Source organism: Letharia lupina (assembly GCF_014066315.1).
Source record: "Letharia lupina isolate WasteWater1 chromosome Unknown contig_5, whole genome shotgun sequence".
Taxonomy (NCBI): Eukaryota; Fungi; Ascomycota; class Lecanoromycetes; order Lecanorales; family Parmeliaceae; genus Letharia; species Letharia lupina.
Genome location: NW_023502974.1, coordinates 155,485 through 182,231, shown reverse-complemented (window position 1 = coordinate 182,231; position 26,747 = coordinate 155,485). Strand labels below are relative to the sequence as shown.

The following is a 26,747-nucleotide window of genomic DNA, read 5'->3' as shown; positions in this document are numbered from 1 at the left end:
CGAACCCTTTGATCACAAGATCCATTAAGCTCTACCCCAGGGTAGCAATCCAGTCGAATGAAACTTCGAAGTTCCAAGCTCAATCCTCAACAATCCGCACGACGCTCGTCTTGGGAACGCTGAGATACTCGGTTAGGCTCGGTGTTTATCGAACTCTCTCGGTAAAGACCGGGTCATGCATTATCCTGTCTCCTTTGAGATAAGTCTTGGTCTTCAAGGGTTCTAGCAGCTGGGCTACCAGTTACAACGTAATAACGGCATCGTCGCTGTCGAATCATATATAATCCGAACCGGGACTATGTGGCGCCCAACGCACCCATCTTTAGTCTGCTGCTTAGTCAAGAGATCGCAATGGAGTTGGACCCTACAGAATGAGGAACTGCATGTGACGCCGAATAAAAACCTCTTTAACTGGCTCCCCAGGAAGTTCAGCGTACGGCCGAGAAGCCTACCTTCTTATAGCATAGCCGTTCGACGCGGATATACCAACCAAAAATGTTATTACTGAGGGTTCAACAACTCATAGTGATTGGTGCGTACTTTCGTGCTTATCAAGAAGATATCTTGTTCGGCCATACGAGTATTTTCCAGCGAAGTCAAGGTATGCTACTCATTGTATGATTTTAAGATGCAGATCTCACAAGTATGTCATCACTGTCAGCTTGCCATCAACTGTTGGATTGTTGGAAATGAGTCTTCAAAAGGCAGTGGTTGAGGCTGGGGCTAGTCAGTTAAGACGATATCAGTAGGTCACTACAACAGTACCTCTTGTGGGTGTCCGGCGGCATACACGCGGCCTTGCTTATCATGTGAGTCGATGACAAGAAGATACTTACGCATCATGTACATACGCCGAAATTGGTGGCCAGGTACATTGCACTCTCGCACTTTCATGTAGCACGAGCATGCGAGGCTGGAACACAAAACTTTCTCAGGCTTGTCATTTATGTTACATGCTTCGGACAATGCTGCCGAGCAAATGAGAACTGGAAGAAGGAGAGACAGGAAAGGGAGATTTGCAGCACAAGATTTTGACCACCTCTCAAGCTCATTATGCACAATTCAATACTTAGGTTCCACCTTCCACGACTAGCTTCTCCACATGTTCTTTTTTGGGCACTCTGATCCGATTTTTGTAGACTCTGCATTTGTGGTCATATGGCAGCGGATCATGACCTGGCAGATCGTGTACGATGTTGCGTTTACGCACCCTCATCATCGTCACCGACGCGGATGGCGCCATCCGTGGACATGCCCTTGGACCAGAAACCTTCTAAGGTAGCGGTACTAGTAGAAATCAGCCTTGCATAAGGTCGGTAAGGAGTATTATGATTGCTTACCCGGACATGGAGTCGTGGGTGAAGAGGAGCCAGAATCCGAAAACGGGCTTGGCAAGAATGTCGAGGACAGCGTAAGCAACGATCTCGGAGTCAACGCTGACGTTGCGAGATCCATCAGCAACACCCCAGATGCTATGACGCGTTAGTGTTTTGCATGCCTAGAATTGGCGTGCAAACATACATTGGGTAGATGGTCCAGAGGACCAGGGTGAATCCGGCAATGGCGCTGAAGAAAGTAGCGGTCTTCTTGTCCTTGTTCTGAACCACACCACGACCATTGAAGGCGAGCTGGTAGACAACGACCAAGTAGGCAATGCAAGCCATGGCGTACCATCCCCATTTGGGGCCCTCCTCGACAGTGAAGGCAGCGAAGAGACCGGTCAAGATCATGATCACATCAGCGACGATGGCAACTAAGATGTTGGCACCGCCCAGTCCAGCGAGCAAGCAAAGATCCAAGAGCAGAAGTGGGGTGGTGACGCTCCAATCGATGTAGCGGGCCCAGTAGACCTCGCGGTAGACGGTCTGGAAGGTGTCGGGGAAGTGCTTCTGGGTGTGCTTGATAGTAATCTCATTCTTGCCAACACCATCGTGAACGGCCATGGCGAAGTAGGAGATGGTAGCGAAGGTAGTGATGAAGGCAGTCAAGATGTGGAACAGGCGTTTTTGCTACGAAAGTCAGCGTCGACGCATCTTGCGGTTGGTATTCCGTAGGGTGGGTGGATTACTTACGACTGGGACACGGAAGGCCATGGCGTAGAATGCAATGGAGGAGATGAGCATAATGACGAAGACGACCCTGATGTGCACAAGTATGAATATGGTTGCCTAGGGATGGATGAGGGGAAGGCTTACCAGAGAGTGCGGTTGCCAACATCACCAGCTTCCTGGTAGATAGGTGTATTACCTGGTACCACCTGCTATGAGGTCAGTCGAAGTCCCAATAAACAAGAGCAGCAAAAAGCCCGTGTCGGGGCAACATTAGAAAAGAGTGGACGTACGCTCGGAATAGGAGCCACACTCGGCTGATGCTTGAGAGCTTCCATGACGCCTGTCATTGTTGCAGTCTTTTACTGCTCTAGTTGTATTGTGCAGTGAGAACTTGATAAGGAAATGATATGATGATTATGATGGAAAGTATTGGATCAGGGAGTTGTTGTTATGGAGTAAAAGAAGAGGAAGGTGGGAGAAGAAAGAAGGAAGGAAGGAGAGAGCTTGGGTACTTGTTGCAAGCGAAGCCTCGCTTGCTGATTGGTTGGCGGGACAGAGCGGGGTTCTTGGCTTCGGCTGGTGAATCAAGGATTTCTGAGGCACGACTAAAGGACCTCCTCTCCGTCATTGGAAAAGACGGTAAGAAAGCCATGGCTATATCTGGCTAGACTACGCCAATTCTTGCGTCACGGAGAGATTACTGTACGGGGGTACTTGAATGCTGCCAATTCATTGCATTTCATAATTAATGATAGTTACCTCTTTGCTTTTTGCGCATAACAGCTTATAACAGCTTTTCCATGGGAAGAATGCCATGTGTGACACTGACCGGGGTAGCGGAGAAGTATCCGTCATTAACAAGATTCTAGGAAATCTGATCAAGTACCTTATCATCAATTATCTTTTGAGCTTTCCGAGGCTTAACCACTTATGAGAAAGTGGGCCTCGCCGCTTCATCGAAAGTGTCACGGGCGTGATAAGGTTCTTTTGCGCCCAACTGGTCCGGTGTCCCAAGAACACCGGTATGATCTTCAGATCTGGCCGTTGTACCGTAGCAAGTCCCATCTCATCTGTACTCGTACAATTCCCCGCATCCCAGTGCGGGCGCCAGTCGGAATGTCTGCGCTTTGCTGCGGTTATACACCATCATGTGAGCAATCTGGGACGGCGTTGGTGCCTCTTACTCCGCCATGTAGATCGAATGCACATGAAAAGAGAAAACAATCCGTTCATACCTATTTTCTTCCCAGTGGCATAGATGCTCGAGATGAACATTGAATCGGAAAGGAAGACATTCGCCTTTCTTCTGCGAATGTTATGCGGGACATGATCATAATCTCTTTTACAAAATCAAGGTCAATCAATCCAACTCGGTCTCTATGTCCCTACCTCCTCATAAGCTACAAGCTCAAGCGACGAAGTGCAGCAGTATACAGTACATACACTAGGAAAACATTGAAAGCGTCACCTTCTCACCCTTCTTTTCAAGGATCCCAGTTCTTTATCTTCATAGTCCCATGGTCGTTGAGCTCCTTATGCATTTTGAAAGTCTGCCAGAGCATATGAGGCTCGTGACCCCAGCCCTTCTTTAGACACTCATATTCTGCTCGCTCAAAGTAGTCCAGCAGAATGGGCTTGTAGTCTGGATGTGCTGTTTTATTGATAATGACGCGGGCTCGCTCGCGAGGAGAAAGACCACGAACATCAGCAAGGCCTTGTTCTGTTACAACAACGTCGAGATCGTGCTCAGTCTGATCCACGTGCGTGCACATTGGAACAATGCATGAGACGCCCTATCAGCGTTTCGCAGTCAGTATTGCCTATTCGAGGAGGTACATTGGGCCTCGACATTTGTATCGAGAGTAAAGGCTCCCAAGACATGTCTCAAGACTCAACGATCCAAAAGGGGAAATATGGGCTCCGAAAATACGTACTGTGGGGTCTGTCTTGGATGGGCGAGTCGATGGTGTGTGCATAACACTAATCTTCGCACTTCGCAAGAAGTCTGCAGAACCTCCCAAGCCATTCAACATTCTCGAGCCCATGACACAAGTCGAGTTAGCATGGGCATAAATATCACTGTCACTGTATTAATTCAGAAGGATTGCCGGATTTCTGGCAAAGACTTACACTTCGACAGGGGTGTTCATGCCCTGAAAAAAAAATTCGCAGTCAGTATTGCCTGTTTGAGGGGGAAATTCGAGCGTTGGAACGTGTTTCGGAGGTAAACACTTCCCAAGAATGTCTCAAGGCTCAAGAAATTGTCCAAAAGAGAAAATGATGGGCTCTGAAATACTTACAATGACTCCCAATCGTCGAATGATCTCAGGTGAGTTGGAGACTTGTTGGGACCGCAAGAGCAGCTTCCCAGCATAATTCTCCCAGCCATCATAGAATCTCTTAAACCCATCAGGAGAGAACCTGATCGATGTTGCAGTTGCGAAGTCGAGATGACCGCTGTCGAAGAGGTCTAGGAAGGAGTCTTGAAGCACCTCCGTCCAAACCTTGAGCTTATCGAAATTATTCCCGTGGGCTAGACCCCCTACTACAGCATTCGCAATGTTTCCAATGCCAGACTGTATGGGCAATAGGCTCTTGGGAAGCCTATCTTGTGCAACTTCATGCTTCAGGAATTCGATCAGATGTGCAGCGATAGCCCTGGATGTATCGTCCTCAGGAGCATTTCCTTGCGTCTGATCAGGGTAGTCGCTCTCGACAATGGCCACAACTTTCTCCGGATCGACTGGAATATGAGCGGTCCCAATCCGATCTTCAGGAGACATAATGAGATAAGGCTTCCTTCGCGGCGGCAGATCAGTCATCGTAATGTCGTGTAGTCCTTCAAAACTTGGCATGGCTGTATTCACTTCTATGATAATCTTGTCTGCCATTTGTATGAGCTCTGGGGACGCTCCCACACTTGCACCAGGAATCTATGAAGACTATTAGCCAAGATGCGGTGCAAGATCACGGCTGTAGGCGTACGATGCCTCCGTCTTCCGTGATAGCTGAAGCCTCCACAATGACCACATCTATTTTTTTGTTTGGCTTGTCTTTCGTGTAGTAACCCTATCTATTTCAGCGAAGGTATTGACCCAGCTGCATCAGTGCGTACTCACGTACATCAAGTCCACGGGGAACATGCTTAGATGCTTGTCGAAAAAATGTATCCTGCCCTCATTGATGCCTTTTGCAATCTCTTTCCCAACTTGATGAGGACTCCGACGCTCAATCATGTCCAACCTTGCCCATCTATTTTCCGTCTCTGCTCCGCTGGACGCTCCTACAAACAAGGAGTACTTGAGCTTCCCTTGTAATTTGTTCTTCTCCACATGATCGGCAAGGGCGGTGGGAACCTTTCTAGAGGCGTTGTGAGACCGATTGATATGGCTTGAGCTTCGAGGCACCTACTTCGGATAGCCAACACCTGTAAAGCCGGACCAGCCAACGCTGGCACCATTGGGGAAAAGGTCAATTAGATCAGAGGTTTTTGATAATTTGTTAAGCATCGAGGGCCGGCGAACTCGGCTCTTTAGCAATGCTGAAGCTGTCATGGAAGACATAACTGTGGCCGTGGGCCGTGAATGCCACTTGCACTCCTGCTCCCTGCAATGAGAGAAGGTCACCGTGGAGGACAATTGAAGCAGGAGGAGTTGTCTCCACAGCGGCCTGATTAACAGTTCACGCCAAGACGGCGATAAATCGGATTTAGGAATTTGGATGCTCGAGGAATTTATCTATGCTGGTCGACGGTCACGCCCGTTCCCCAGCGTTTTTAGCACTGGCACAAACCGGCAATGGGTCAACAGCATTCCGAGGAGCAAGGTGCTCGTAACGTGTCCACTGGTCCGTATCCTGGGAACAAGAAACGAGGTTGAAGCTAACAGTCCTGCAGAGCAACTCAGCCATGAGCTCGCGTTACGCTTCGCTAGAAAGGTGAGAAGATGCCTGTTTCGAGCGGTCCAACCTCCCCAGTCTAACGGCCATCCAGTGCTTCACGCCTTTGGAGATCACCCACTTCAAGGATGTCTTTCGATCGCTGGCCGATGAGCAAGACGGCATACACTATTGGAAGGAAGAGACGTTATGTCGCTTTCTGGTCATACCTGATGCCCTTGGCCCAGGACCTCTCGTTTATCAGATGGTATGCCTCTTGGGCTACGTACAATCTATAATTAGCTAATATGCGGTCTGTAGGCTACTTATCTTGGGGCGTTCCCATTCCCTAGCCTGGCCCCAAGTATTCTGACGATCGAGGCCATGCTTAAGGTCGTTGTCATCATGACGGAGAGATATGGGAGAGTATTAAAGAATGGGAAAGCAGATCGCAACAAATTGCTTTTCAGAAGTCTGGCAGTGTTCGATCGGAGGATGAGTTCCGTCCATGAAAAACCGTCACAAGAAGCGCTGGACGCCTTGCGAGAAGAGCAACCAGGGTCGGGAGAAACGGCGATTACATCTCCTATCCAAAGTCATGCGCCGCGGTTCTCTATCGATCAGCCCGCGAATGATGACGAGGAAGAAGAGGACGACGACGAACTGGCTCTGGCGGCATTGGACTCGTTGGACGCTATAGAGGTATTCAAGCTCGACCAAAGAGCCGATACAAAGATCCATCACGCCCAAATACCAGTCGATAATTTCAGACGCTTACTTATGCTACTTCTTATCATTGCGCCATTGGATGCGCAGGAGAGCCTTTCCGGGCACGCGCAGCGTTTGACAGCAGCGAGAGTTGAAGGCCTTCGCCGAGTGGCGGACAGTATTTTGTGGTCTTTCACACCGGAGCAGAATCCAGGCATTTTCTATCATTCATTCAACATTATCATACCCGCAGTGAGTTGTCTTGTCCGAGCCATGTCTTCCTCATTCGTACTGCATTTCGAGTTGCGAGACTTGTTGCAGAACTTGAAGCCTTTGGAGGCCTGTTTTAAGTTTGACCTCAGAAGAGAAATGCTGAATCAGGAATGATTTAGTCTCTTCCTTACATGTTCGATGGCCTCAACCCCTTGTTTGAACACTTCCTTTTCAGCAAGAACATAGACCTCTCGAAACGTCGAAGACAATCGTCATTCTCTACGCCTTTATCCTCGCCTATCAAACCACCTTCGATTGTACCGCAGGTACCAGATACTCCGCTCGAGCCACTTCTCCCTCGAGAAGGAGAGATTCTTGATCTCAACGTCCTTTGCCAATTGGCCTTCTTCCTCAAAGGAAGCAATTTATTCCGACGCTTGAGACCGCTGTACATGGGAGGCGAAGCTGGTTTCAGTATGGGGTCGATTGAGCAAAAGGTCTTCAACTGGCGCGCACCCAGCCTCTTGCTCGTGTCTGGCACTCGTTTGCCATCAGAACCGGATGGTGCACGGGAACGTGCTTTTGCCGATACTTTACCCCCCAAGCGATTCCCCAACGGGGCCTCAGGCAACAGTACATCTGGAAGGGTGGTCTTCGGCGCGTACCTTGATGTGCCTTGGAAGCATACATACAAAGAAGCTATAGGTGGATCTGATGCTCTACTCTTTCAGCTTGAACCGATACACGAGGTCTTCCGAGCGAGCACTATAAATACAGAGTATGCTACATTCACTAAGCACGGCGTCAGCTTTGGAAACCCTCCACCTCGGGCTAGACCAGTGTCTAGCCTCTCTCAACATGCCACGCTGGGCGCTGTCTCATTGTTGCTTGATGCTTCTCTAGAATTCGGCGTTTTAAACCACGATAGTAATGGAGGTGGCTCTTTTCATCCGAGTCAAACCCGAAAGAACGACTGGCAAGATCGATTCGAGATTGAGAGTCTTGAGATCTGGGGATGCGGCGGAGATGAAGAGGCCGAAAAGCAAAGAGCCGCATGGGCTTTCGAAGATCGAGAGGCGGCAGCGAGGAAGACCTTGAGGATGGGCAAAGATGTTGAATCAGACAGAGCTTTACTGGAGATGGCAGGTTTGATCGGCAATCACAATGCTAGTGGAGGGAGCATGGGCTAGGTGTCATTATTGACTGGCATTTTTTTCCGAATCAGTGGCCATTCCCTACAGCTGCTTAGCCGTTCTAGATTGACAATGCTATCATTGGCCCAGAAGCCAAGGCCTTACCTCGAGACCAAGAATCATGCGATCAGCGAGCCTCCGCCAATACCTACCGCTTCTTCGTCGAAGCGCTGATAAGGGACTATCGGAACGGGAAATTAGACTCTGTTACAACGAGGGCGCCTTCCAGGATTGATTATGTTGGCAGCAGTAACGTTTTCATGGAATCCCTCTATAGCGCCTTCCCTGGCTGGACTGTTACCGTAAGAGCATCCTCTGCTGACCTCAGACGATGTTAAAACACTTCACACTTTGCAAATGACAGCCCGGAGAACGCAGCAATGACGAAGTCAGCCAGAGCACCAAACCCACCTCCAATCGTTCCTTCACGCCAAGGATCCTCAGGTGCTACAGAAGAGCCTGGCTTTCGTGGCTGGGGTGTTTTCTCTTTTCCACCGTCCAACCGATTGATCATAACCACGGGGAAGGGAGTGTACATCTGGGATGTTTACGGTATCTCTGAGATCTTTCGTTCAGGCTCTGAAGGCATTGTTGCAGCCAAGAAGATTGCCAGCAGTAGAGAAATGCTCGCTATCGCCGACAGTCAAGTGGTGGTGCTGCACGATATCAGTGGAGGGATGCAGAGAAGCTATCGATTGAAAGGATCAGACGTCGGTGTCCTGCTTTCCAAAAGTCCCTCTCAATCCAGCTGACTCTGCCCAGGGCCAAGTCAGGCTATTGAAGTATGCCAAAGAGTCGAGGAACCTCTTCTTCACAACTACACTTCAGAACTCCGTCCAATCGTACTCCTTGAAGCACTCTAAGCTTCTTGACCCCGCCCATACCCACCCTTCACCTCCGTCTGTCTTCGCTCTCTCCTGTACTTCGCAATTCTTACTTTCTACATCACCCGCTCCACCAACGATCCACCTTACGAGCTTAGCATTCAGAACGCCACCGGTACTACTGCGTCCTCAGTCCTCCTCATCTGCGGTAGTCGCTGCCGAATTTCACCCAGAGCGAGAGAACTACTTCTGTCTCGCGTTTGCAGACGGTACAGCTGCAGTTTATGACGCCCACTACTTCTACGACAGCCATGGCAATGGCGAACGTCGCGAAAATCCTGGGGTGTGGGGCTCTGGTGGCGAAAAGGCGTTCATGAGAGGGCTTCACCTAGGGAATATGACCAAGAACGCGGCGACAGGAGGTCGTGTAACTTATGAGGGTTATGATCCTAGTATAGATCTAGGCGGTATTGGACCGAAGGAATCCGGCATATCGGCAGTGGCGTTTGTACCGGGACGCAAAGCGACAGTCGTCACCGTAGGTGCTGACGGCAAATGCTGCGTTGTCGATTTTACGCAGCCTACCAAGCACAAGGCAGTCTTGCTTAAGTCGTGGCATATCAGACGACCAGCAACAAGTCTATCAATCGTCTGTTCGACAAAGAAAGTCATCATCGGTCAATTCGACGGAGCAGATGATGCTGAGCCTGAACAGAGACATGACTTACCGAACGAGTTATACTATATCGCTGTGGGCCGTTCAGATGGGAGGGTGCTGCTTTTCGATCTCGATGGCAAGGCACTGGGAGAACAAGCTTTGGATGACAGAGGTGCTCGAGTTATCGATGTGGAATGGACACAGATTGGAAGTGGCGCCATGCTCCCACACCAGAACATCGGCTCTGGTATTCGTCGATCGCCTGTTGTTAAGAGGAAGCGAAAGAGCCTGGGAAGCTCGGTGTTTGCTGAACCCCGCCCATTACAAAAGGGAATTCTAGCTATGTCGTCCAATATCGCTGAGCACTCCGAGGATCCTCTATTCGACTTCACTACTCCACGTAAGACGCTAGGAGCTTTCCACTGGGAGCCGCCCTCCAAAGAGTCCACAATGGCAGCAATGAATCCTCGAGACGGTGTCCGAGAGGGCAATGCAATTGTGGGGCCAGATAAATCCAACAACGACAGTCAAGAAAGGCCTACTCATTTCACTACGAGAAGCTCCAGTGCGACTGTACAGAGAAAAGCTATAGAGAGTTCTTCGCAGACCGAGACAGAAGAATCATCGTCATTTCAAGCATCGATCGAGGACGGCTCGACTCCACCCATACCACCAAGGCCTAGCCCCAAGCCAGGAGGTCGGCTATCGATGCGTCGCGCTCAAACATCTCGCCAGTCTGACGTCCAGAGTACATCTTACCTGAGTATGATGGCCAAGGCAAGAAAAGTGAGCGCTAGCAATCCTAGATTGTCTAAAGGACTCTCTGTTACCAACCCTCCGACAAAGACGAAGGTCCTTTTTGGCCCTCGCAAACCGCCTAGCCCTGGAACGAACGACTCTCAAGACAATGCCGAGGCTTCGGAAGTCCAATTCATGTCCGAGCAGCCCGAAGACGTATGGCTGGATGTTCCCCCCAAGACGCCTCAACGTGCTACCCAAGTTTCGCCAGTGTCTTCCGCAACCAGTAACAAATCCTACAAAACAGCGGTGTCGCATCTTCACACGTCGGATTCAACGGAACGTTCTGATGATACTGTAGTCGACTGGACTGCGGGCTTGCCACGCCAGCCCGTTCCTACTTTGCAAATCACCCACCCGTCCGGCGAAAGACCCTCCAAGGCGAAGTCTAAGAGAAAAGGCCATGTTAGCTTGTCTATCTCCTCCGAGTCCGCTGGTACATCCATGCCAACCCCTTCTATCTCTGATGCTCCGGCCAATCCTATCAGCCGATCTCCAGCGAGCTCTCCACCCAAGTTGCTGCCTTCGTTGCCGTCCACGCGGTCTACCGAACCCGGGGTCAAGCAAAACTCGGAGCCAAAGCAAAAAGGTCATGTCAGCCTGTCAGTCTCTTCTGCCTCCGATAGTCATACGATCACGCCGAAATCTTCAGAATCTGATGGTCCAATCATTCAATGGCCATCCCTCAAGAAATCGCCCCGTATCCCAGAGCTTAATAAAGGGCTTCCAGATCCGAAGAAGTATGCACCGCCTCCTGCCTCATCTTTGAAGGGATCGTCAAGTGACTCTGCTACCGACACTATTCTCCAAGGGTACACAGTCTCTCCATCTTCGTCTCCCCCCAAAGCAGCAAACACCTCTTGGCGGATTTCCACCACCTATCCAGATGGTAAAGCTCCATCTCCATCCCCACCAAAAGCAGCACCAAAACCTCTGCTCATTTCTACCCTCGATCTAGAGCGTGAACCCCAGCCCTGTCCTTGCACCTGCAGCCTGGCCGTCAAGTCGGTCCTCGAGGCCTCCTTCACCACACTTCGGGCAGAGATCACGCAGCATTTCGGAGCACAGAAGACCTGGTTCGAAGAGCTTGTGAAGGCTGAAGAGGAAGGCAGAATGACCTTAGCTGAGGAGAATCGTTGGTTGAGAGGCGAGTTGTCTAGAGTTGAGAAGGGACAAGAAAAGGGAAAAAGCCGTGGTAGAAAGTATGGTTCACCGATAGCGTGAGAGAATGGGATCGAGTGAGATAAGCCTCGGACTATGAAGCATTTCTACGGGAAGCAACCTTTTGGAGAGCAGCATTGCCGGTATACTATTTCTGTATTTGCATACTTGGGAGGATCAAGTCTGTACGAGTCGTTCTTGAGTGTGAAAAGCAGACTTTCTCGGAGGAGGTCAATAAGCGGTATCTTAACCTTTGCCATTGTAAAAATCGGAGAATTCCACCAATAGATAAAGAAGACCAATGGATGAGGAGTAAGCTTTCGAGACAGGCCGAGGTACTGGTATCTTGGCCTATTCGATTTTTGTCTTGGTAGCGTCTTACTTTTGGTATGCGGTCGATCACCAGTACCCTCGTATAATCCTCAGAATGACACAAGTACAGTGGAGGGACAAGCTTTACCAGGCAGATCAACAGCATCTAACTATCTTCCTACGTGGCAAGGAAGAAACCCCAGGTATATGAAGACACTACCCGGGCTTCACGTCTTTGACAAGCAAATTTTCATTTCCGATAACATATCCTGATGCACACCGAAGCGTGACTCACCGTCTGTCGAAGTTGTGGCTATCTAAAGGCTTCGGCACTGATCGATAGGATCCAGGGAGTGATTGCCTGCCGTATGAGTAGCCACAAATATGGGAACAACGTCTTTCATCACAACACGTAAACCACCTTTCCATTCTTGCGGACCGCCTTCCACTCCTGCCCAACGTCATCCACCTTGACCGCCTGGCGCGGCTTGAAGACCAAGTTGTAGCACTCCTTGTCGAGGAGGGCCCCTGGTTCGTGCGTACCAGTGGGCTTGGAAGAAATGTAGCTCTGTACGTGCGTTAATACATGCACCCAAAGACTGACTGGTAACATGGCAAGACTTACGGAGTCAGGACCCTCGTATTTAATAGGGTCAACACCATCCTCCTTAGCATCCGAGCCTTTGCGTGAATCCCTCCCGTACTTCTCACTGACTGAGCTGAGCTTCCTATTGTACTCGGCCAAAAAAGCAGCATTCTTCTCTTCCTCAGAGCTGGGCTTGACTGAGACTTCCTGCCCTGATGCAGCACCTTCGTCCTCGACGGTTGGGTTGCGGTGAATGACGCGGCTGTGGGTGGCGATAGGAGAAGCAACTTGGTCGGGATTAATGGGAGCAGCTGTTTCGGTCTCAACGGGAGCGTCTTTGGCAGAGATTGGGATGAAGCCCGGTGGCAGAGGTACTGTCCTATCTTCGCCAGCTTTGGGTGAAATATCGGGCTCGATCTCGATGAGCGTGTCATTGGTCATGGATGCTGGATCGTTGGCGGACGCATTGTTGGGTTGAGCTTTTTCTTGAGAATCGAGCCAGGCTTGAAGTCCTGGATCAGGCCTCACGAAGGCACTTGAGGTGGTTGCGACTTCCATGTTCTCATTCATGCCGCTGAGCGCCGACTCGTGTGACAAGAGCTCAATTCCTTCGATAGTATCCTCTTTGTGTTTGCCTTCGCCAGAGCGCTGCTCTTGAGACGGAGGTGCATCTTCATTCTTGATCACGTTGGTCAGACTTCGTAGATGAGGTAGAACACGAGGGGTCAAAGGGGTAGCTTGGAGTGGCTCCGCTTCCTTTGTGTATTCATTCAGGCTGCTCGTGACGATCGTGCTCTGGTCTTTGATCTTGTCTTTGACAGACAGCTCTTCTGTGATGGTGACCGGTTGCTTCTTGTTGGAGACCTCAGAAAAAAGACGAAGGTGAGGTGGGACGAATTTTTTCTCCTTGGTGGTAGTAGCGGTGACCGAGGGTTTGAATTGGTTCTTGCTCGGAGAGGAAGCCTGCATGCTGCCTGATTTTGCTGAATCTTTGCCACTGCTGTTGGACGGAGTGAAAGCTTCGACCACGGGGTTGAGCTTGGATTTCACTTTGCTCGGCGTCACAGGATGCCCGCCAAAGGGTCTGATGATGGGAACAGCGGAGCCTGAGGCAGATGAAGATGAATCCGCTGTACCATTGTTGTCAGTGTCAATAACATTCTTAAGATTGGCCACTGTAAGATGGGGTTAGCAAGAGTTTCAAAGTCTAAGTTGCTTCCACCTACAAGGTGAAAAATTCAGGGTGCGCTGCATACGCTCGAATGACTCATTGGCTTCCTGAGTCCCCTTCACAATAGCACATCCCTTTGGTCTACCCGGTGTACGGATGGCTACCTGTGTAGATCCTCCATTGGCTGGGGCAAGACTTGTGAATTGAGATTGAGGGGCGATGTCTGGGAATGGAACTGCAGCGTCGCTGGGGATTTCGTTGATCCAACCATGGTGCAGGCTGGCTTTCTTGGGGCTGCTGTCAGGACTGCTCTCAATTGTCACAGTAAGGCCGCATTTTGTCTCAACCACTGTCTTGCCAAAGGGAATAGATCCATTTGAAGTGGCGCCATTGGTATCCATAGTGTTGGCAATAACATTGAAAGCTGTAGGTCATCAGCCTCGTGTAAAAAGGGGCTGTAACCTCTGTAATACTTACCTGGGGTGCCCTGCAAGGCCTTGATAGTGTCCGCCTGAGCAGCGATGGTGTGTCTCTGGTCGACGTTGTCAATGATCGCACTCTCGTACTGTTCCCTCATCTCATTGATCCTTGTTTTGAGTTGAGTAATGAATTGCTCAAGGCTCTGAACGCGTTGGACCAACTCCTGATCAGGCTTGACCGAGTCGGTAAGTTGAGCTTGGTGCTGCCCTATCTCACTGCGAAGAGCTGTCTGCAGAGCTGTGACATCTCTCTTCAGCTGAGCATTCTCCTGTATAAGATATGAGCCACTCTCATCGTTGCGTAAAGCGAAGACTCTATCCATGTCTTCGTTTAATGCGTGGATCTGACGGTTCAATCCATTGATGGTAGGGTCAATTTCCTCAGCACGAGCGTTGCATACTTGGATCGCGTCGAATGCAGTCTGAACGCGGTCTGATGCAGTAGCCAAAAGCTGTTGGACTTCACAAAGCTCATGAACACTATGGTTCAGACGAGCTTGGATCTCGTCTGACATCCGCATATTGGTGGTAATAGTAAGCCTTTTGGCTCGGCAACGGTGTCGTCGACGACTAAGCAATTTTGAAAGTTGTGCAAGATTTTGAGGTAGTGGACGACTAAGCGCCGAGGAGGTGGTTGGTGGTCGGGTGCTGAGTGCTCAAACTTTAGACAAAGTTGATCGTAGAATTGACGGCGCGCTAGCCGCTTCAGGTGCCTCTGTTTACATCAAATTTTTTAGAATTTGGGCACATGTGGGTCTCTTTGATGACTACAGTACCCTCTAGAAGTCACATGCAAAGACAGCGCGTCACAAAGGTTGACATATCATAGCATGCATTCGGTTTCAGAACACCATGACGGGGGTTTTGCAAGTAGCGAGGTCATTGCAGGTGTTTCTTTTAGACTCTTCATCAAGTATGCAAACTCTAGCTGTTGTGGAAGAAATTTCCCCTTACAATGGCTTCAAGCCCTAGTAGCAATTTAAGTACGGAGACCGTACTCGAAAAGCCCGGGCGTTCGATCCTTCAAGTCGTCGACCACCAGCGCACACCTTCGGCATAGAGCGTCCTCTTTTGGTATATCCAAAGGGGCTTTATACCTCCAACATCGATTGCATTTCGCCTGCTCCGGCTCGTGTACATGTATTCTGATCATCTGCCCCTGAATATCACAATCCGTGTTGTAGGACCACCTGGCTTTGTCTAATTTTGATAGATTTCCCCCTTCGACAATGCTGACGTGAGACACCACGAAGAGAGTTTCCAGGTCATCCTGATAGCGCCTCAAGAGGTCAAGAGCCGGGGTTTTTGCTTCCAGCATCGGATTGATCTCCAACAAAACGTACGATTGCAGGGAATCTCCCATCTTCTTGTCATTTCGAGCAGCTTCCTGCCCATTCCTGACTGCAGCTAAGGCTCGCATTAAAAGAGGAATATCAGACTTCGATAAAAGCTTCCCCATGTCTTGCTGAACTGGAAGGCTCGAGTTTTTGCGTAGTCGCATTGCAGGTGGTGTAGGGTTGTAGTCTTTAATGAGCTTCGGGGTGTAGTCCCAAACTTCTTCAATAAGCAAAGGGGTCACAGGAAGAAGCATCTGTTGCAGCTCGGTAAGTATCCAGTACAGTGTAGCTTGGACTTGGGCTCGTTCCTGTATAGTGCCGCAATAAGCCACGTCCTTGATGCTTTCAAAGTAGAAAGATGAGAGATTGGTGTTGACATAAGCATTAATATTGGCCATAGCTCGGTTGAATTCCATTGAGCGGTAGTGCTTCTCCACGCTAGACTTCACCTCTAGCAACTGCAGGAGGGCAATTTGGTGGATACTGCTGGCCTGTTCTCTAAAGCTAGAGCACTTTGAGGGATCAAAGTCGTTAAGGATACCCAGAAGAAGTTTGAAAGTGACGCGATACTTCGACAGACTGCCATTGACTGCCTGTAGCATAGTTCGGCTGACTCGTACATCGGTAGTGTAATCGCAACTCGCAACCCACAGGCGAAGAGCATCTGGGCCCATACCATCACGAATTTCGGTCATTGCCCCATTGATCTTCTTCTTCGTTGGAGGCAAAAGTGTTCCTTCCATGATTTCACTCGGGGACACGACGTTGCCGACAGACTTGCTCATCTTGCGCCCATCCTGGTCCAAAGCGAAACCATGGGTTATCAAATTCTTGTAGGGTGCTGATGGTAAAATTTGTACGGAGCCTGGACCGCCTTCCGGTTCGATCTGAGCAGTCTCTCTTTGGTACGCCACATGAGTCAGCAGGCTGGATTGAAACCATCCTCTGTGCTGGTCAGTCCCTTCAATGTAGCAGTCAGCGATATGAGTATGATTTTCTGATACCCTCTGCATCTGAGTCCAGCTTGTCCCGCTGTCAAACCACACGTCCATGGTGTCCTTGCCTCTCCTATACTTTGTCTCGCCTTGGTGACTCCTTAACGGTGGCGGTGTCCATGCAGGGTCCATTTCATTATCAGTCCACCATGCATCTATGCCACGTTCTTTGATGACTGAGGTGATATGAGACACACTGGTCTCAGTCAAAAGTGCCTCATCAGTCTCGATGTTGTATAGCGCTGGAATAGGCACGCCCCACGCCCTCTGTCTTGATATACACCATTCATTCCGGTTCTTGACAAAGGTCTGGAGTCGAGTCTTGCTGCTTGTAGGGATGAACTTCACGGAGTCTAATGCTTCCAAAGCAGACTCTTGAATGTCGCCAACGTTTGCGAACCACTGCGCTGTAGCCCTCACGATGACGGGTTGCTTCGAGCGCCAGTCATATGGGTACTTGTGCTTGTAATCATGTCGTGCTATGAGACAATCAAGATCCGACAGACGCTTTAGTACTGACTCGTTTCCTGTGGTCAACACATCCTGACCTGACAGCCATTCTATGCCGTCAACGAAGCAACCTTCATCATCGACGGGAGCAAAAGCCGGAATTCCATGATTCAGGCACAACTCATAATCCTCCATGCCATGGCCTGGAGCCACATGAACCAGCCCTGATCCCGATCCTTCCGTGACAAAATCCCCATGTAGCAGTGGCCTGGGCGATGCCTGGCTGTCGAACACTGGGCTGCGATATGTCATTCCATTGATCTCTCTTCCTTGAATGGAAAGAAGGGTCTTTAAACCTTCTTGGCAGTGCCTCCGCAACTCGTCGACTCTAGAAGCAGCAAGCAAGATATAGCCGTGGGCCGCAGAATGGACGATTTCATAATCTATGTCCTTGTGAAATGCGATTGCTCTGTTCGCTGGAAGAGTCCAAGGTGTAGTCGTCCATATGGCAGCGCTGAGACATTTTATATTGATGTTGAGCTTCTCTTTGAGAGCCTCTGAACAGTCGTGAAGTGGATATTTGATGAATGCAGCCGTAGACATATGATCCTCCCGATACTCAAGCTCCGCCTCCGCTAACGCAGTCCGCGATGATGGAGACCAGTACACTGGTTTGAATCTCCGATAGATAAGGCCCTTTTTCACCATCTCTTTGAAGACATGTAGCTGTTCGATCTCAAAACCCTTGTCCATTGTAGTCCAAGCACTGTCCCAATCTGCCATAATCGCCCATTCTCGAAAGGACTTCTTCTGTTTCTCCACCGTCTTTACTGCCAGCTTTCTCGCCGCATTTCTTATATTCACCGGGTCCGCCTTCTCAGTCAGAATGCCAGGCTTCTTCCCCTGCTCTTGAAGAGCTTTAAGCTCGATTGGTAGTCCATGGCAATCCCAACCCGGGACCCAGTCCACTCTACCCTCCCGTAAGTGAACGCGACATGTGATGTCTTTCAGTATCTTGTTAAGCGCATGGCCAATGTGTAGGTCACCATTCGCGTATGGAGGCCCGTCATGTAGTGTAAATGTAGGGGTTGGATGTCGGTCTTTCTGCCACTTGTATAGGTCATCTGTACATCGCTTGATGTATGTTGGGCGGTCTGATACCTTCGGTCTGGGTGGGAAAGTACTTTTGGGAAGGTGTAAGGTCCTCTTCCAAGAAGGCTTGGGCCCAAGCATGCCTCATCAATATCGTGACATACAACCAGCTAATTCTGTCAAAGTCGAGCTTAGTCATCACCAAAAGTCGAATTGCTTGAAATTTCTCGAGTTCAAACCAAGACTGGGTTATGTTTCCCATAGCGTTGAAAGTAACTACGGATTGTTGCATGTGTAACATGGGAATATTATGGCTGTTCGTCTGTATTCTAGTTGTGAAGAATGATACGTTGTCATTAGTTCCAATATCACTACGCTAGAAGGGGTATCTTCGCAATATTTATCGTGTTCTTCCCAGAATTTCTCAATACCTACCCGTCAATACACCGTCAAGCAGCTTACAGCATCATTCCTGAGTACCTCGAACAATAACCCAGGAAACCCAAACAGCTTAGTGTTACCGTACCCTGGACCATCTCTGGCCGTACTGTCCATTGAGCCTTCTCGCTGGGTGTCTGTGCTTTCCTCCCATCCGCCGAGCAGTTCGCAGCTGCTCCCTGGACTTTCTGCCAATTCTCTGTTGAGCACTATGTGCCTTTGGAGTGAGTCCTCGCCGTTCTCACCCGCAGAATGGTTTCGCGAGATCTGCCGGAGGGATCCAGACAGTGTGGTAAAGGGAGTCTCCGAATTCAAGGCACCGTCGAGTTCAGAGGTTTGGACATCAATGACCCAACGACTACGGCGATAGCGATTAAATGGATAAGATCCTGGCACGTTGGCGTGCAAGAGAACCTTTGTTGCCACAAGCTGGTTTGACTCCCCTACTTCGACCATCTCTCTGCCGTCATTCTCAGCAGAAGAGAAACTAGGGGCCGGAAGGGTGGGCCGTGAGATGAAGATATCAAACCCATGGTTGAAGTAGTTGTAGAAGCATTCGGCAGACGAGTCTGCCTTTGTGTTACCCGTAGCGTTCGACCGTTCTTCAGCGTCTGAGTCGTCGGTGGCTGATTGCAGAGAAGACTGATCAGTATCGGTCATGTCTTCATGATTAGTGTAGAAGGTGCCGGATGAGGTCCTTGCGGTTTTTCGATCCCTATGCTGAATTTTGTAGACAGCCATCTTCCGGTCAGATTTGTGGTATATCGCGTCTGGTGAGCCCAATTCTGCCACAAGATCTTGTGGAGTGGTCTTGCCCAGACTGATCCGAAAGTTGGGGGTATTGGCCCCTCTTTCAACGTCTACCCAACCATTGCCACGAATTCTAACAAGATCAACTTCACGCGGGCGGAACTCTTTACCACGGCTCGAAAGCGCAAGTAACCTTGGGTTCGAGCATGGAGTAATCATCAACTCGTGACACGCATCTTGCCATGATTCACCACCAAAAATCGCCATCGATTTCCCGGGTGCAGCAGCGTTGGAAGAAAGTAAAGAAACAAAGTCCTTGGCAGGATCCCATTTGGAATCCTGGAATGGAAACGTGAATGCGATACCCGGGTATGATAGTATGTACAATCCTTGTGTCAAGCCCGAGTTGGAAGCTGGTGGAATGTATTCTCCAGGAAACGCGGGGCCCATTAGTCTATTGTAGACGTGTCGAAAGGCTGGGCCGCTTAAACTTGATGTTGAAGAATCTGGCCCTGTTGTCTCAGGTAGTTTGACCAGATCAGTATTCTTGTAGATCAACTGCGTCTTGGTGAAATCCAGGACCTCGATCAGCCTAAGTCTCTGGTCAGGTCCATCGAATCGTAGACGAATGCCATTCGGAGGTAGATTCAGTATGACAGGGGCAGCAAGAGGCTTGGACGGCGAATAGGAGACGTCTATGCTAGGGTAAACCTGTACTTGGGCTTTCAGTCGCGTCAAGACATCGTGCAACGAAGCTCCTAAGACTATAGTCCGTTAGCAAGAACGAAGCTTGTACGGAGGTCTACCTACCGAGGAAACCAAGCCCACGGCCTGGGTGCACCTGCATCGCTGGGTTTGAAGACATTGCCATCGTATCAAATCGGTATCTGATTAGACATGAATGGGATGGAAGATCTGGGAAGCAATAGTCATGTCGGAGAACATGATTGCTACCTGAAGACGGGCAGCTGACATTTGGAGGGGTGGAGGGGCCGAGGGGCATCTGCCCCATCGGCATAAAGTCGGCCCTGACTGGTCCCTTGCATTAGCGCAGATCTTTTGTTTATTGCTTGGCATTTGTCGCCATGTTTACGGGCGACTTGTTACATCTCTCTGACTAGATATACTTACGCAGATATCGCGAACTCTACTTGAGAAAGGAGCTGTAGTACCAGAATCAATGGCTGGCATACCGCGCCCTGCCTCTGGCCTAGCGAACAAGAAACACTCAATGCGACCGCCAATGTCTAGACCCACTGCGCCTGCCAGGGCACAATCAAGCGCACCTTCGCTCAATGCGAGAACTCAATCAGGTACCGTCTCACCAGCTGACAGCATCATGTCACTGTCAACGAACACATCACATTCAAGGTCTCCAAAAAAGCGAAAGGAGCGAGATTTCGACGCCGATGGAGAAGAGACAAACATTCATGTGGTGGTTCGCTGTCGTGGGCGCAATGATCGAGAAGTGCGAGAGAATAGCGGAGTGGTTGTCTCTACAGACGGTGTTAAGGGGAAGAATGTGGAATTGTCGATGGGTGCCAGTGCGCTGAGCAACAAGACCTATCACTTCGACAAAGTCTTCTCGCCGGCTGCGGATCAATCCATGATCTACGATGATGTTGTGACGCCAATTCTGGAGGAGGTAAGGACTGCAGCAGACCTTCCAATCCCTCAGTCTAACAAGTTGATGCAGATGCTCCAAGGCTACAACTGTACTATATTCGCCTACGGCCAGACAGGCACTGGCAAGACCTACACAATGTCCGGAGACATGTCAGACACTCTGGGACTTCTCTCAGACTCGGCTGGTATCATACCAAGAGTTCTACATTCCCTTTTCGGCAAGCTTGAAGAGGATGAGGCGGAGAGTTCTGTGAAATGTTCGTTCATTGAATTGTATAATGAAGAGTTACGCGACTTGCTCTCTTTAGACGACACGACAAAGTTAAAAATCTACGACGATGCACAAAAGAAAGGCCATAGCGCTACGATTGTCCAAGGAATGGAGGAGGCCCACATCAAGACCGCAAGAGATGGTATCAAGCTGCTACAGGACGGAAGCCACAAGCGGCAAGTGGCAGCCACAAAGTGCAACGATCTGAGTTCTCGAAGCCATACGGTCTTCACTATGACTGCCTATATCAAGAGAACCACCGAAACTGGTGAAGACTTTGTCAGTGCTGGGAAGCTCAATCTGGTGGACCTTGCTGGCAGCGAGAATATACAACGGAGTGGAGCCGAGAACAAGCGTGCTGCTGAAGCGGGATTAATCAACAAAAGTCTACTGACTCTCGGCAGAGTCATCAACGCGCTCGTCGAAAGAGGCTCACATATTCCATACCGTGAGTCCAAACTCACCCGACTCTTGCAAGATTCTTTAGGCGGTCGAACGAAGACATGCATCATCGCAACAGTCTCGCCGGCGAAAAGTAACTTGGAAGAAACAATTTCGACGTTGGACTATGCCTTCCGCGCCAAAAACATAAAAAACAAGCCCCAGGTCAATCAAATGGTCTCAAAGAAGACCCTTCTTCGCGAGTTCACTGCGGAGATTGAGAAGCTAAAGGGAGAGCTCATAGCCACTAGACAGCGCAACGGTGTCTACTTGACGACAGAAGGCTACGAAGCGATGGTAGGAGAGAGCGAGTCTCGAAGGATCCTCAGCGAAGAGCAGCAGGCCAGGATCGAGACGATGGAAACCAACTTGAGAAACAAAGTCCAGGAGTTGTTTTCTCTGACGAGTAGTTTCAACTTCCTGAAAAGGGATAACGATTGCACGAAGCAAATCCTCGATGAGACCAAGGACGTCCTGGAGAAGACAGAGATTGTGCTGGCAGATACGCGGCAAACTCTTGCTGAAGAAACAACGCTCAGGAAAGCTCATCAAGTCACAGAGGAGCAGCTGAACAACGTTGGGGGAGAACTCATTTCGACGCTTGCAAAGACTGTCTCTGATGTTGGCGGCTTGCACTCTAAGGTCAAGAGAAAGTCTGACCTGCAAACCCTTAATCGCCAAGGATGGCAGGCATCACAAAGCAAAGTTGTTGACGTTACTCAGCTCGTAGATTCCAAACTTGGAGATTTCAAGACGCAGCAAGAACAACTCATAGCGACCCTGTCAGGCCGGATGCAGGGGTTTGTGCAGGAAGAACTGCAGAAGCTAGGAGCTACGCAAGACCTACTCCGGGGGAAGGTTGCATCTTTCGAAGCCTCGGAAAAGGAAGTAAACCAACAGACCTCGGGGGCGAAAGAAGACATGAACGTTGTTCTTGAGGAGATCAAAGTTCTTCGGGAAGACGTCAAGCGCAAAATTGGCGAAGGACTGAATGGACTATCCGCAGCTGCTGGACGTATATCAGCTGAAGTCATCAACGAGCTGGGGTCTTTCCATACTCAGGTAAGCAATAGAAAGACCTGGCTTGCTCGCGTCGTGCGCTGATGCGATTGCTAGCTCCACACTTCCTACAGCTCGCTTGGAAAGGATTTTAAAACCCTCTTCGAAGAGCTTGTCAAGCATGTCAATTCACAGAAGGATGAAGCCGATAGTCTCAGACAGAAAGCTTCGGCTGCTGCAAAGGGTGCGATCCAAGCAGATGGAGATGTGTCCGCTCGATTGGAGACATGCCTCAACGAAGAGCGCGCTCAAGCCTCTAAGGATCGTCAAAACCTGCTCGCGCAAATAACAACTCTTATCAATCGATCTGCCGAGGAGCAAGGTTCACGATGGGAGTCGAAGATCAATGCCGTGCGAAAGGATATCACGTCTGCGAGATCGACGCTTGACACAGCAAATGAGAACTACAACAACAATATGGACGTCTGGTCAGAGAAGGAGAACTTGCTTGTCGGCGAGGTCTTGAAATCTAAGGACACCCTAAAGAGCAAGATGAAGGACGATTGGAAGGCCATCAATGAGCATAACGTCTCGATCCAGGCCACGACCAAGTCGGTCCATGAAGAGACAATCCGCATAGTCGACGCTCAGATGAAGGACATGGCTACCCAGATGCAAGCACTCGACGACTTTGTGACACGAGCACGATCTCAGAACGAACGTCATCACAGCAGACATGTTACCTCGTTGCAAGGCTTAGCATCTACCGTTCACCAATCCTACTCAAGCATTGGCGATCATTTTGTCTCGACGTATGACCGAGTCCGTGAAATTGGAGCCGATGTGTCTACCCAGAGCACGGCCCTATCGGCTTCTCTACCTCCTCTTGATTCAACAATTCAGCAGCCTCTTGCAGAGCTTCGTGCCGACATTACAGCTGCACCTCTAAAGGAATACGTCCCCACTGGCGAAACGCCCCGAAAGACGCAATATCAGTACCCAACCACTCTTTCACGTACCGAGCCTCACGACAAAATCCTTGGCAAGCAAGCTCCTTCATCACCTCGTCAGGCCATTAGCACCCATTCCCTTAACAAATCTCCAAGCAAATCAATTGTCTACACCGACGCACCAGCCATCAACGGCATTCCGCCGACATCTCCTTCCAAAGACCTCAACCCAGCAAGCTTACGCGAGATCGACTTGAACGTCAACGCCTCCCTCAAACGCAACAACAGCGACTCTCAGGCCCACACTGCAGCGACAGCTATCAAGTCAGATCCGGAAGTAGTGGGAATGGGTCCGCCACCTCTGAAGAGGCAGGCGACGGAAAGTAAGCTGCCGCAGAAGTTTGGAGGTGGGAGGGCCGGCATGGTCAAGTTGGAGGGGAGAGAGAATGTGGGCGCGGGAAGGAGGTTGAGGAATAGTCCCACTGGTTGAGAGATCTGATGGTTGACTGGGTTGTGGGGAGGAATGCTTGTTTGGCCTTGACAGCGTGATGTCTCTGCCATTTGGTGGAATGGAGTTGCGCTCTCGAAGGCGCAGCTTTCTGTATTGTTACTGTGGCATGATTCCTGCCATTAATGCATGCTGTTTCTATCGCTTTGCTGTAGGGGTATATCGGATATCCTGGGTACCTTCCCCTGGCCTAGCTCCACTGCCCTGGACGGACTCCCATATTGACCATACACTTCCATCGCTATGCCATGACGTTCAACTATATACAGCCGTCAAGTCCTCTGCAATCCGAAGAAAAGCCTCTTATTCCCCCTGTCACCCACCGCCTCGCTTTTCCGCTTCCCCTTGGGCCTACCCCTGCCACTGCCACTGCCACTGCTGTTGCTATTGCTATTGCTATTCTCCTTCCCCCGCCCGTCTAACAGCGGCTTCTCCAAGGCTGGAGGCGAAGACGAGGTCTCCGTCGCAGCCTCCTTGATCGTCTGTTTCGAAAGACAGAAATCGATGTGGTCATTGAAGTCTTTGTCGTTGGTTGACTGTGGCCGAGCGCAGATCGGGCAGGGCCAGAACGGTTCTTCTTCTTTAGCTGGCGGGACATGATTTGTAGCTGGCTTTTGAAAGCCGACGGAGCTATTTGGACCCCTGTATGTGGGATCGGGGTTGGGTAGAATCTCTCTGCCGTGCTTATGCCGTCTGTTCGCTTCTTCGAGCTGCTCTTCTGCTGTGAGAGGGTCTGATCCGTTCGTATCTTGTTCTTGGCTGAGTTGCTCCAGCTCGTTCATCTCGTCCTGGCGTTCCTGTCTAGCGGCCTCTTCAAACTCTTCTTCGGGCCAGACCTCCCATTCGCCGTTATCGTCCACTGTTGTGTTTACGGGGCCTGGTTCGCCATCTGCGGCCGATGGGCGCCGCATGCCGAAGAAGTCTGTGCCACTCCTTTTAGTGCTGACCAGGTGCGTGCATCTGAGGCCCATGAGCCGGAGCTTCATGCCGGGTATCTCTTTCTCGTGCTTCGTTAACATCGGCAGAGAGTATGTGTAAAGATCGTCCGCAGTTCTGACGGCCTTTGGAGGAATGACCTGCCTTGTGAGGACCTCATACGTGTGGAGCTTCACCTTGAGGACCAGCGTCCTGCCTTTGAATTGTGTGCGAGTGAGATCTTTTTCCAGCTCCTCAGCAATCCATCGAAGCTTTTCTCGAAGTTCAGTTTTATCGCTCATATCATGGAACGTGCTTTCTGTCCCTACGCTTTTTCTTTCGTAATCCTCTGCAGGTTGAACCTTTGTACGTCCGAGACCGAGGTAGCATTGCATGAGGAACTGGAACGCTTTCTCTCCGAAGAGCTTGGAGAGGTAGGCACGCTGAGAGTAGAGGTCTCCACAAGTCTTTACGCCAATAGCGTCGAGCTCGCGCTCAAAGACTCGACCAACACCATTGACTTTGCGGGTGGGCAGATCACGCATGAAGGCGACGATGGTGGCTCTGTCGTTGGCGACTGTAAATTGCCCATTTGGCTTGTTCCGATTGGAAGCAATCTTGGCGATTTTGGCATTTGCGGCGATGCCAGCGGATATGGTGATTTTCGTTTTCTCGGCGACCTCATTCCGCAGCTGTGAGACAGCATCTTCAGGATCCATGTGCTTTTCCTCGCAGTACTGCGTGATGTTGAGGTACGCCTCGTCGATACTGGCGCTCTCAAATCGCGGGTCGTATTCTACCAAAATCTCCCTTACTTCCTGCGCCTTCGCCGTGTACTTCGCAAAGTTCAAGGGTAGGCAGATGAGGTCTGGACAGAGCTTCATGGCCACGAAGCCTGCCATACCGCTCCGGCAGCCGAATTTTCTCGCGTGATAATTGCATGTTGTAAGGACACCTTTTCCAACAGCCATAGGTACATGCTTAAATTCCGGCCTGTCCAGCTCTTCAACCGCTGCATAGAAGGCATCACAGTCGATATGAACGACAGTCTGACTTAGATCTCGAGACAACTCAAGCTCCGCAATGTATTCATCGGCGCGCCGGAGGTCTGAAGCAAGGTCGACACGCTCGAGCTGCCGTTTGCGGGCTAGGATCTTTTCGATCTTCTGTGTGAGGTTCTTGTCTTTGTGTTCCTCGTTGTTGAAGTACTTAGAGCCTTTGGAGGCATTGTATATTACCTCCGAAACCTGCATGGCTGTCAGCACATAAGTCCCATATTTAAGCCCAAGCCTAATCCGCAATTACCTTTTGCTGATCGACTGTGTCCTGTCCCGCCTTCGTGAGGGATGGTCCGAGGAGATGATACTTGAGAGTGTCATGATCACTGATGATGCGCACGGACGCAACCTCCACGACGGCCTCATGAACTTTTGATGATAGATCTTGGCCATTAGTGGTCATCTCGCTCGACAGGGTTGGACAACTTTGCTATTCGACATTGGACATTAGGAGAACGCGTTAGTAGGGTTCAATGCTTCATGGAGTTGAGCAGCCAGTGTTATCTTGCTCGATAGTCGCTTTGAGATTTAAGTCTGACGTGATGAGTTTTCCCTCACACGCGTGACGTGAGAAGTTAAAGGTCATAATTAGTGATCAGAGACTGAGCTTTAAGACTGATACTACTGAGGTCCTATATTGCCTCAAATCGTAAAGAGCTTGGCTTAGTCGGAAGAACTTTAATCCGTACAAGATTAAGGTACCTCGAACAATTATTCCGCTATCTCAGATTGCTGAATCGGTGAATACGGACTACGAATGTGACAAACCCAGTAGCAGCTAGCATGGCGGCAGTACCTGCGATTTCCTCATCCTCCCTCTTATGTATGCATAAGTCTGCCAAAATTTCGGCTCCTCGCCATTGAAACACCTCTCAGGAGGAAGATAT

At 50.1% G+C, this 26,747-nt stretch overlaps 8 protein-coding genes across 8 annotated transcripts; 3 read left to right on the top strand and 5 right to left on the bottom strand.

Moving 5' to 3' along the window:
* Positions 1 to 1,202: 1,202 nt before the first annotated feature.
* HO133_008312 (uncharacterized protein) lies at positions 1,203 to 2,398 on the bottom strand (the record flags this gene model as incomplete). Its single annotated transcript, XM_037299179.1, has 6 exons — positions 1,203 to 1,287; positions 1,341 to 1,472; positions 1,522 to 2,009; positions 2,073 to 2,139; positions 2,196 to 2,257; positions 2,342 to 2,398. 6 exons carry the CDS (start codon positions 2,396 to 2,398, stop codon positions 1,203 to 1,205), a joined length of 891 nt encoding a protein of 296 aa, XP_037155180.1.
* A 1,137-nt stretch (positions 2,399 to 3,535) lies between these two features.
* On the bottom strand, positions 3,536 to 5,560 carry HO133_008311 (uncharacterized protein; the record flags this gene model as incomplete). Its single annotated transcript, XM_037299178.1, has 7 exons — positions 3,536 to 3,844; positions 3,986 to 4,130; positions 4,182 to 4,204; positions 4,352 to 4,984; positions 5,037 to 5,120; positions 5,171 to 5,411; positions 5,463 to 5,560. 7 exons carry the CDS (start codon positions 5,558 to 5,560, stop codon positions 3,536 to 3,538), a joined length of 1,533 nt encoding a protein of 510 aa, XP_037155179.1.
* A 288-nt stretch (positions 5,561 to 5,848) lies between these two features.
* On the top strand, positions 5,849 to 8,038 carry HO133_008310 (uncharacterized protein; the record flags this gene model as incomplete). Its single annotated transcript, XM_037299177.1, has 5 exons — positions 5,849 to 5,897; positions 5,947 to 5,987; positions 6,043 to 6,195; positions 6,249 to 6,887; positions 7,028 to 8,038. 5 exons carry the CDS (start codon positions 5,849 to 5,851, stop codon positions 8,036 to 8,038), a joined length of 1,893 nt encoding a protein of 630 aa, XP_037155178.1.
* A 383-nt stretch (positions 8,039 to 8,421) lies between these two features.
* Positions 8,422 to 11,545, top strand: HO133_008309 (uncharacterized protein; the record flags this gene model as incomplete). The annotated part of the gene is made up of 2 exons (XM_037299176.1): positions 8,422 to 8,751; positions 8,804 to 11,545. The coding sequence occupies 2 exons, from the start codon at positions 8,422 to 8,424 to the stop codon at positions 11,543 to 11,545; spliced, it is 3,072 nt and encodes a 1,023-aa protein (XP_037155177.1).
* A 652-nt stretch (positions 11,546 to 12,197) lies between these two features.
* Positions 12,198 to 14,551, bottom strand: HO133_008308 (uncharacterized protein; the record flags this gene model as incomplete). Its single annotated transcript, XM_037299175.1, has 3 exons — positions 12,198 to 13,555; positions 13,607 to 13,975; positions 14,029 to 14,551. The coding sequence occupies 3 exons, from the start codon at positions 14,549 to 14,551 to the stop codon at positions 12,198 to 12,200; spliced, it is 2,250 nt and encodes a 749-aa protein (XP_037155176.1).
* A 458-nt stretch (positions 14,552 to 15,009) lies between these two features.
* On the bottom strand, positions 15,010 to 19,957 carry HO133_008307 (uncharacterized protein; the record flags this gene model as incomplete). Its single annotated transcript, XM_037299174.1, has 3 exons — positions 15,010 to 17,980; positions 18,431 to 19,856; positions 19,903 to 19,957. 3 exons carry the CDS (start codon positions 19,955 to 19,957, stop codon positions 15,010 to 15,012), a joined length of 4,452 nt encoding a protein of 1,483 aa, XP_037155175.1.
* A 378-nt stretch (positions 19,958 to 20,335) lies between these two features.
* Positions 20,336 to 23,869, top strand: HO133_008306 (uncharacterized protein; the record flags this gene model as incomplete). Its single annotated transcript, XM_037299173.1, has 2 exons — positions 20,336 to 22,492; positions 22,547 to 23,869. 2 exons carry the CDS (start codon positions 20,336 to 20,338, stop codon positions 23,867 to 23,869), a joined length of 3,480 nt encoding a protein of 1,159 aa, XP_037155174.1.
* A 290-nt stretch (positions 23,870 to 24,159) lies between these two features.
* On the bottom strand, positions 24,160 to 26,263 carry HO133_008305 (uncharacterized protein; the record flags this gene model as incomplete). The annotated part of the gene is made up of 2 exons (XM_037299172.1): positions 24,160 to 26,049; positions 26,108 to 26,263. The coding sequence occupies 2 exons, from the start codon at positions 26,261 to 26,263 to the stop codon at positions 24,160 to 24,162; spliced, it is 2,046 nt and encodes a 681-aa protein (XP_037155173.1).
* Positions 26,264 to 26,747: the final 484 nt, after the last annotated feature.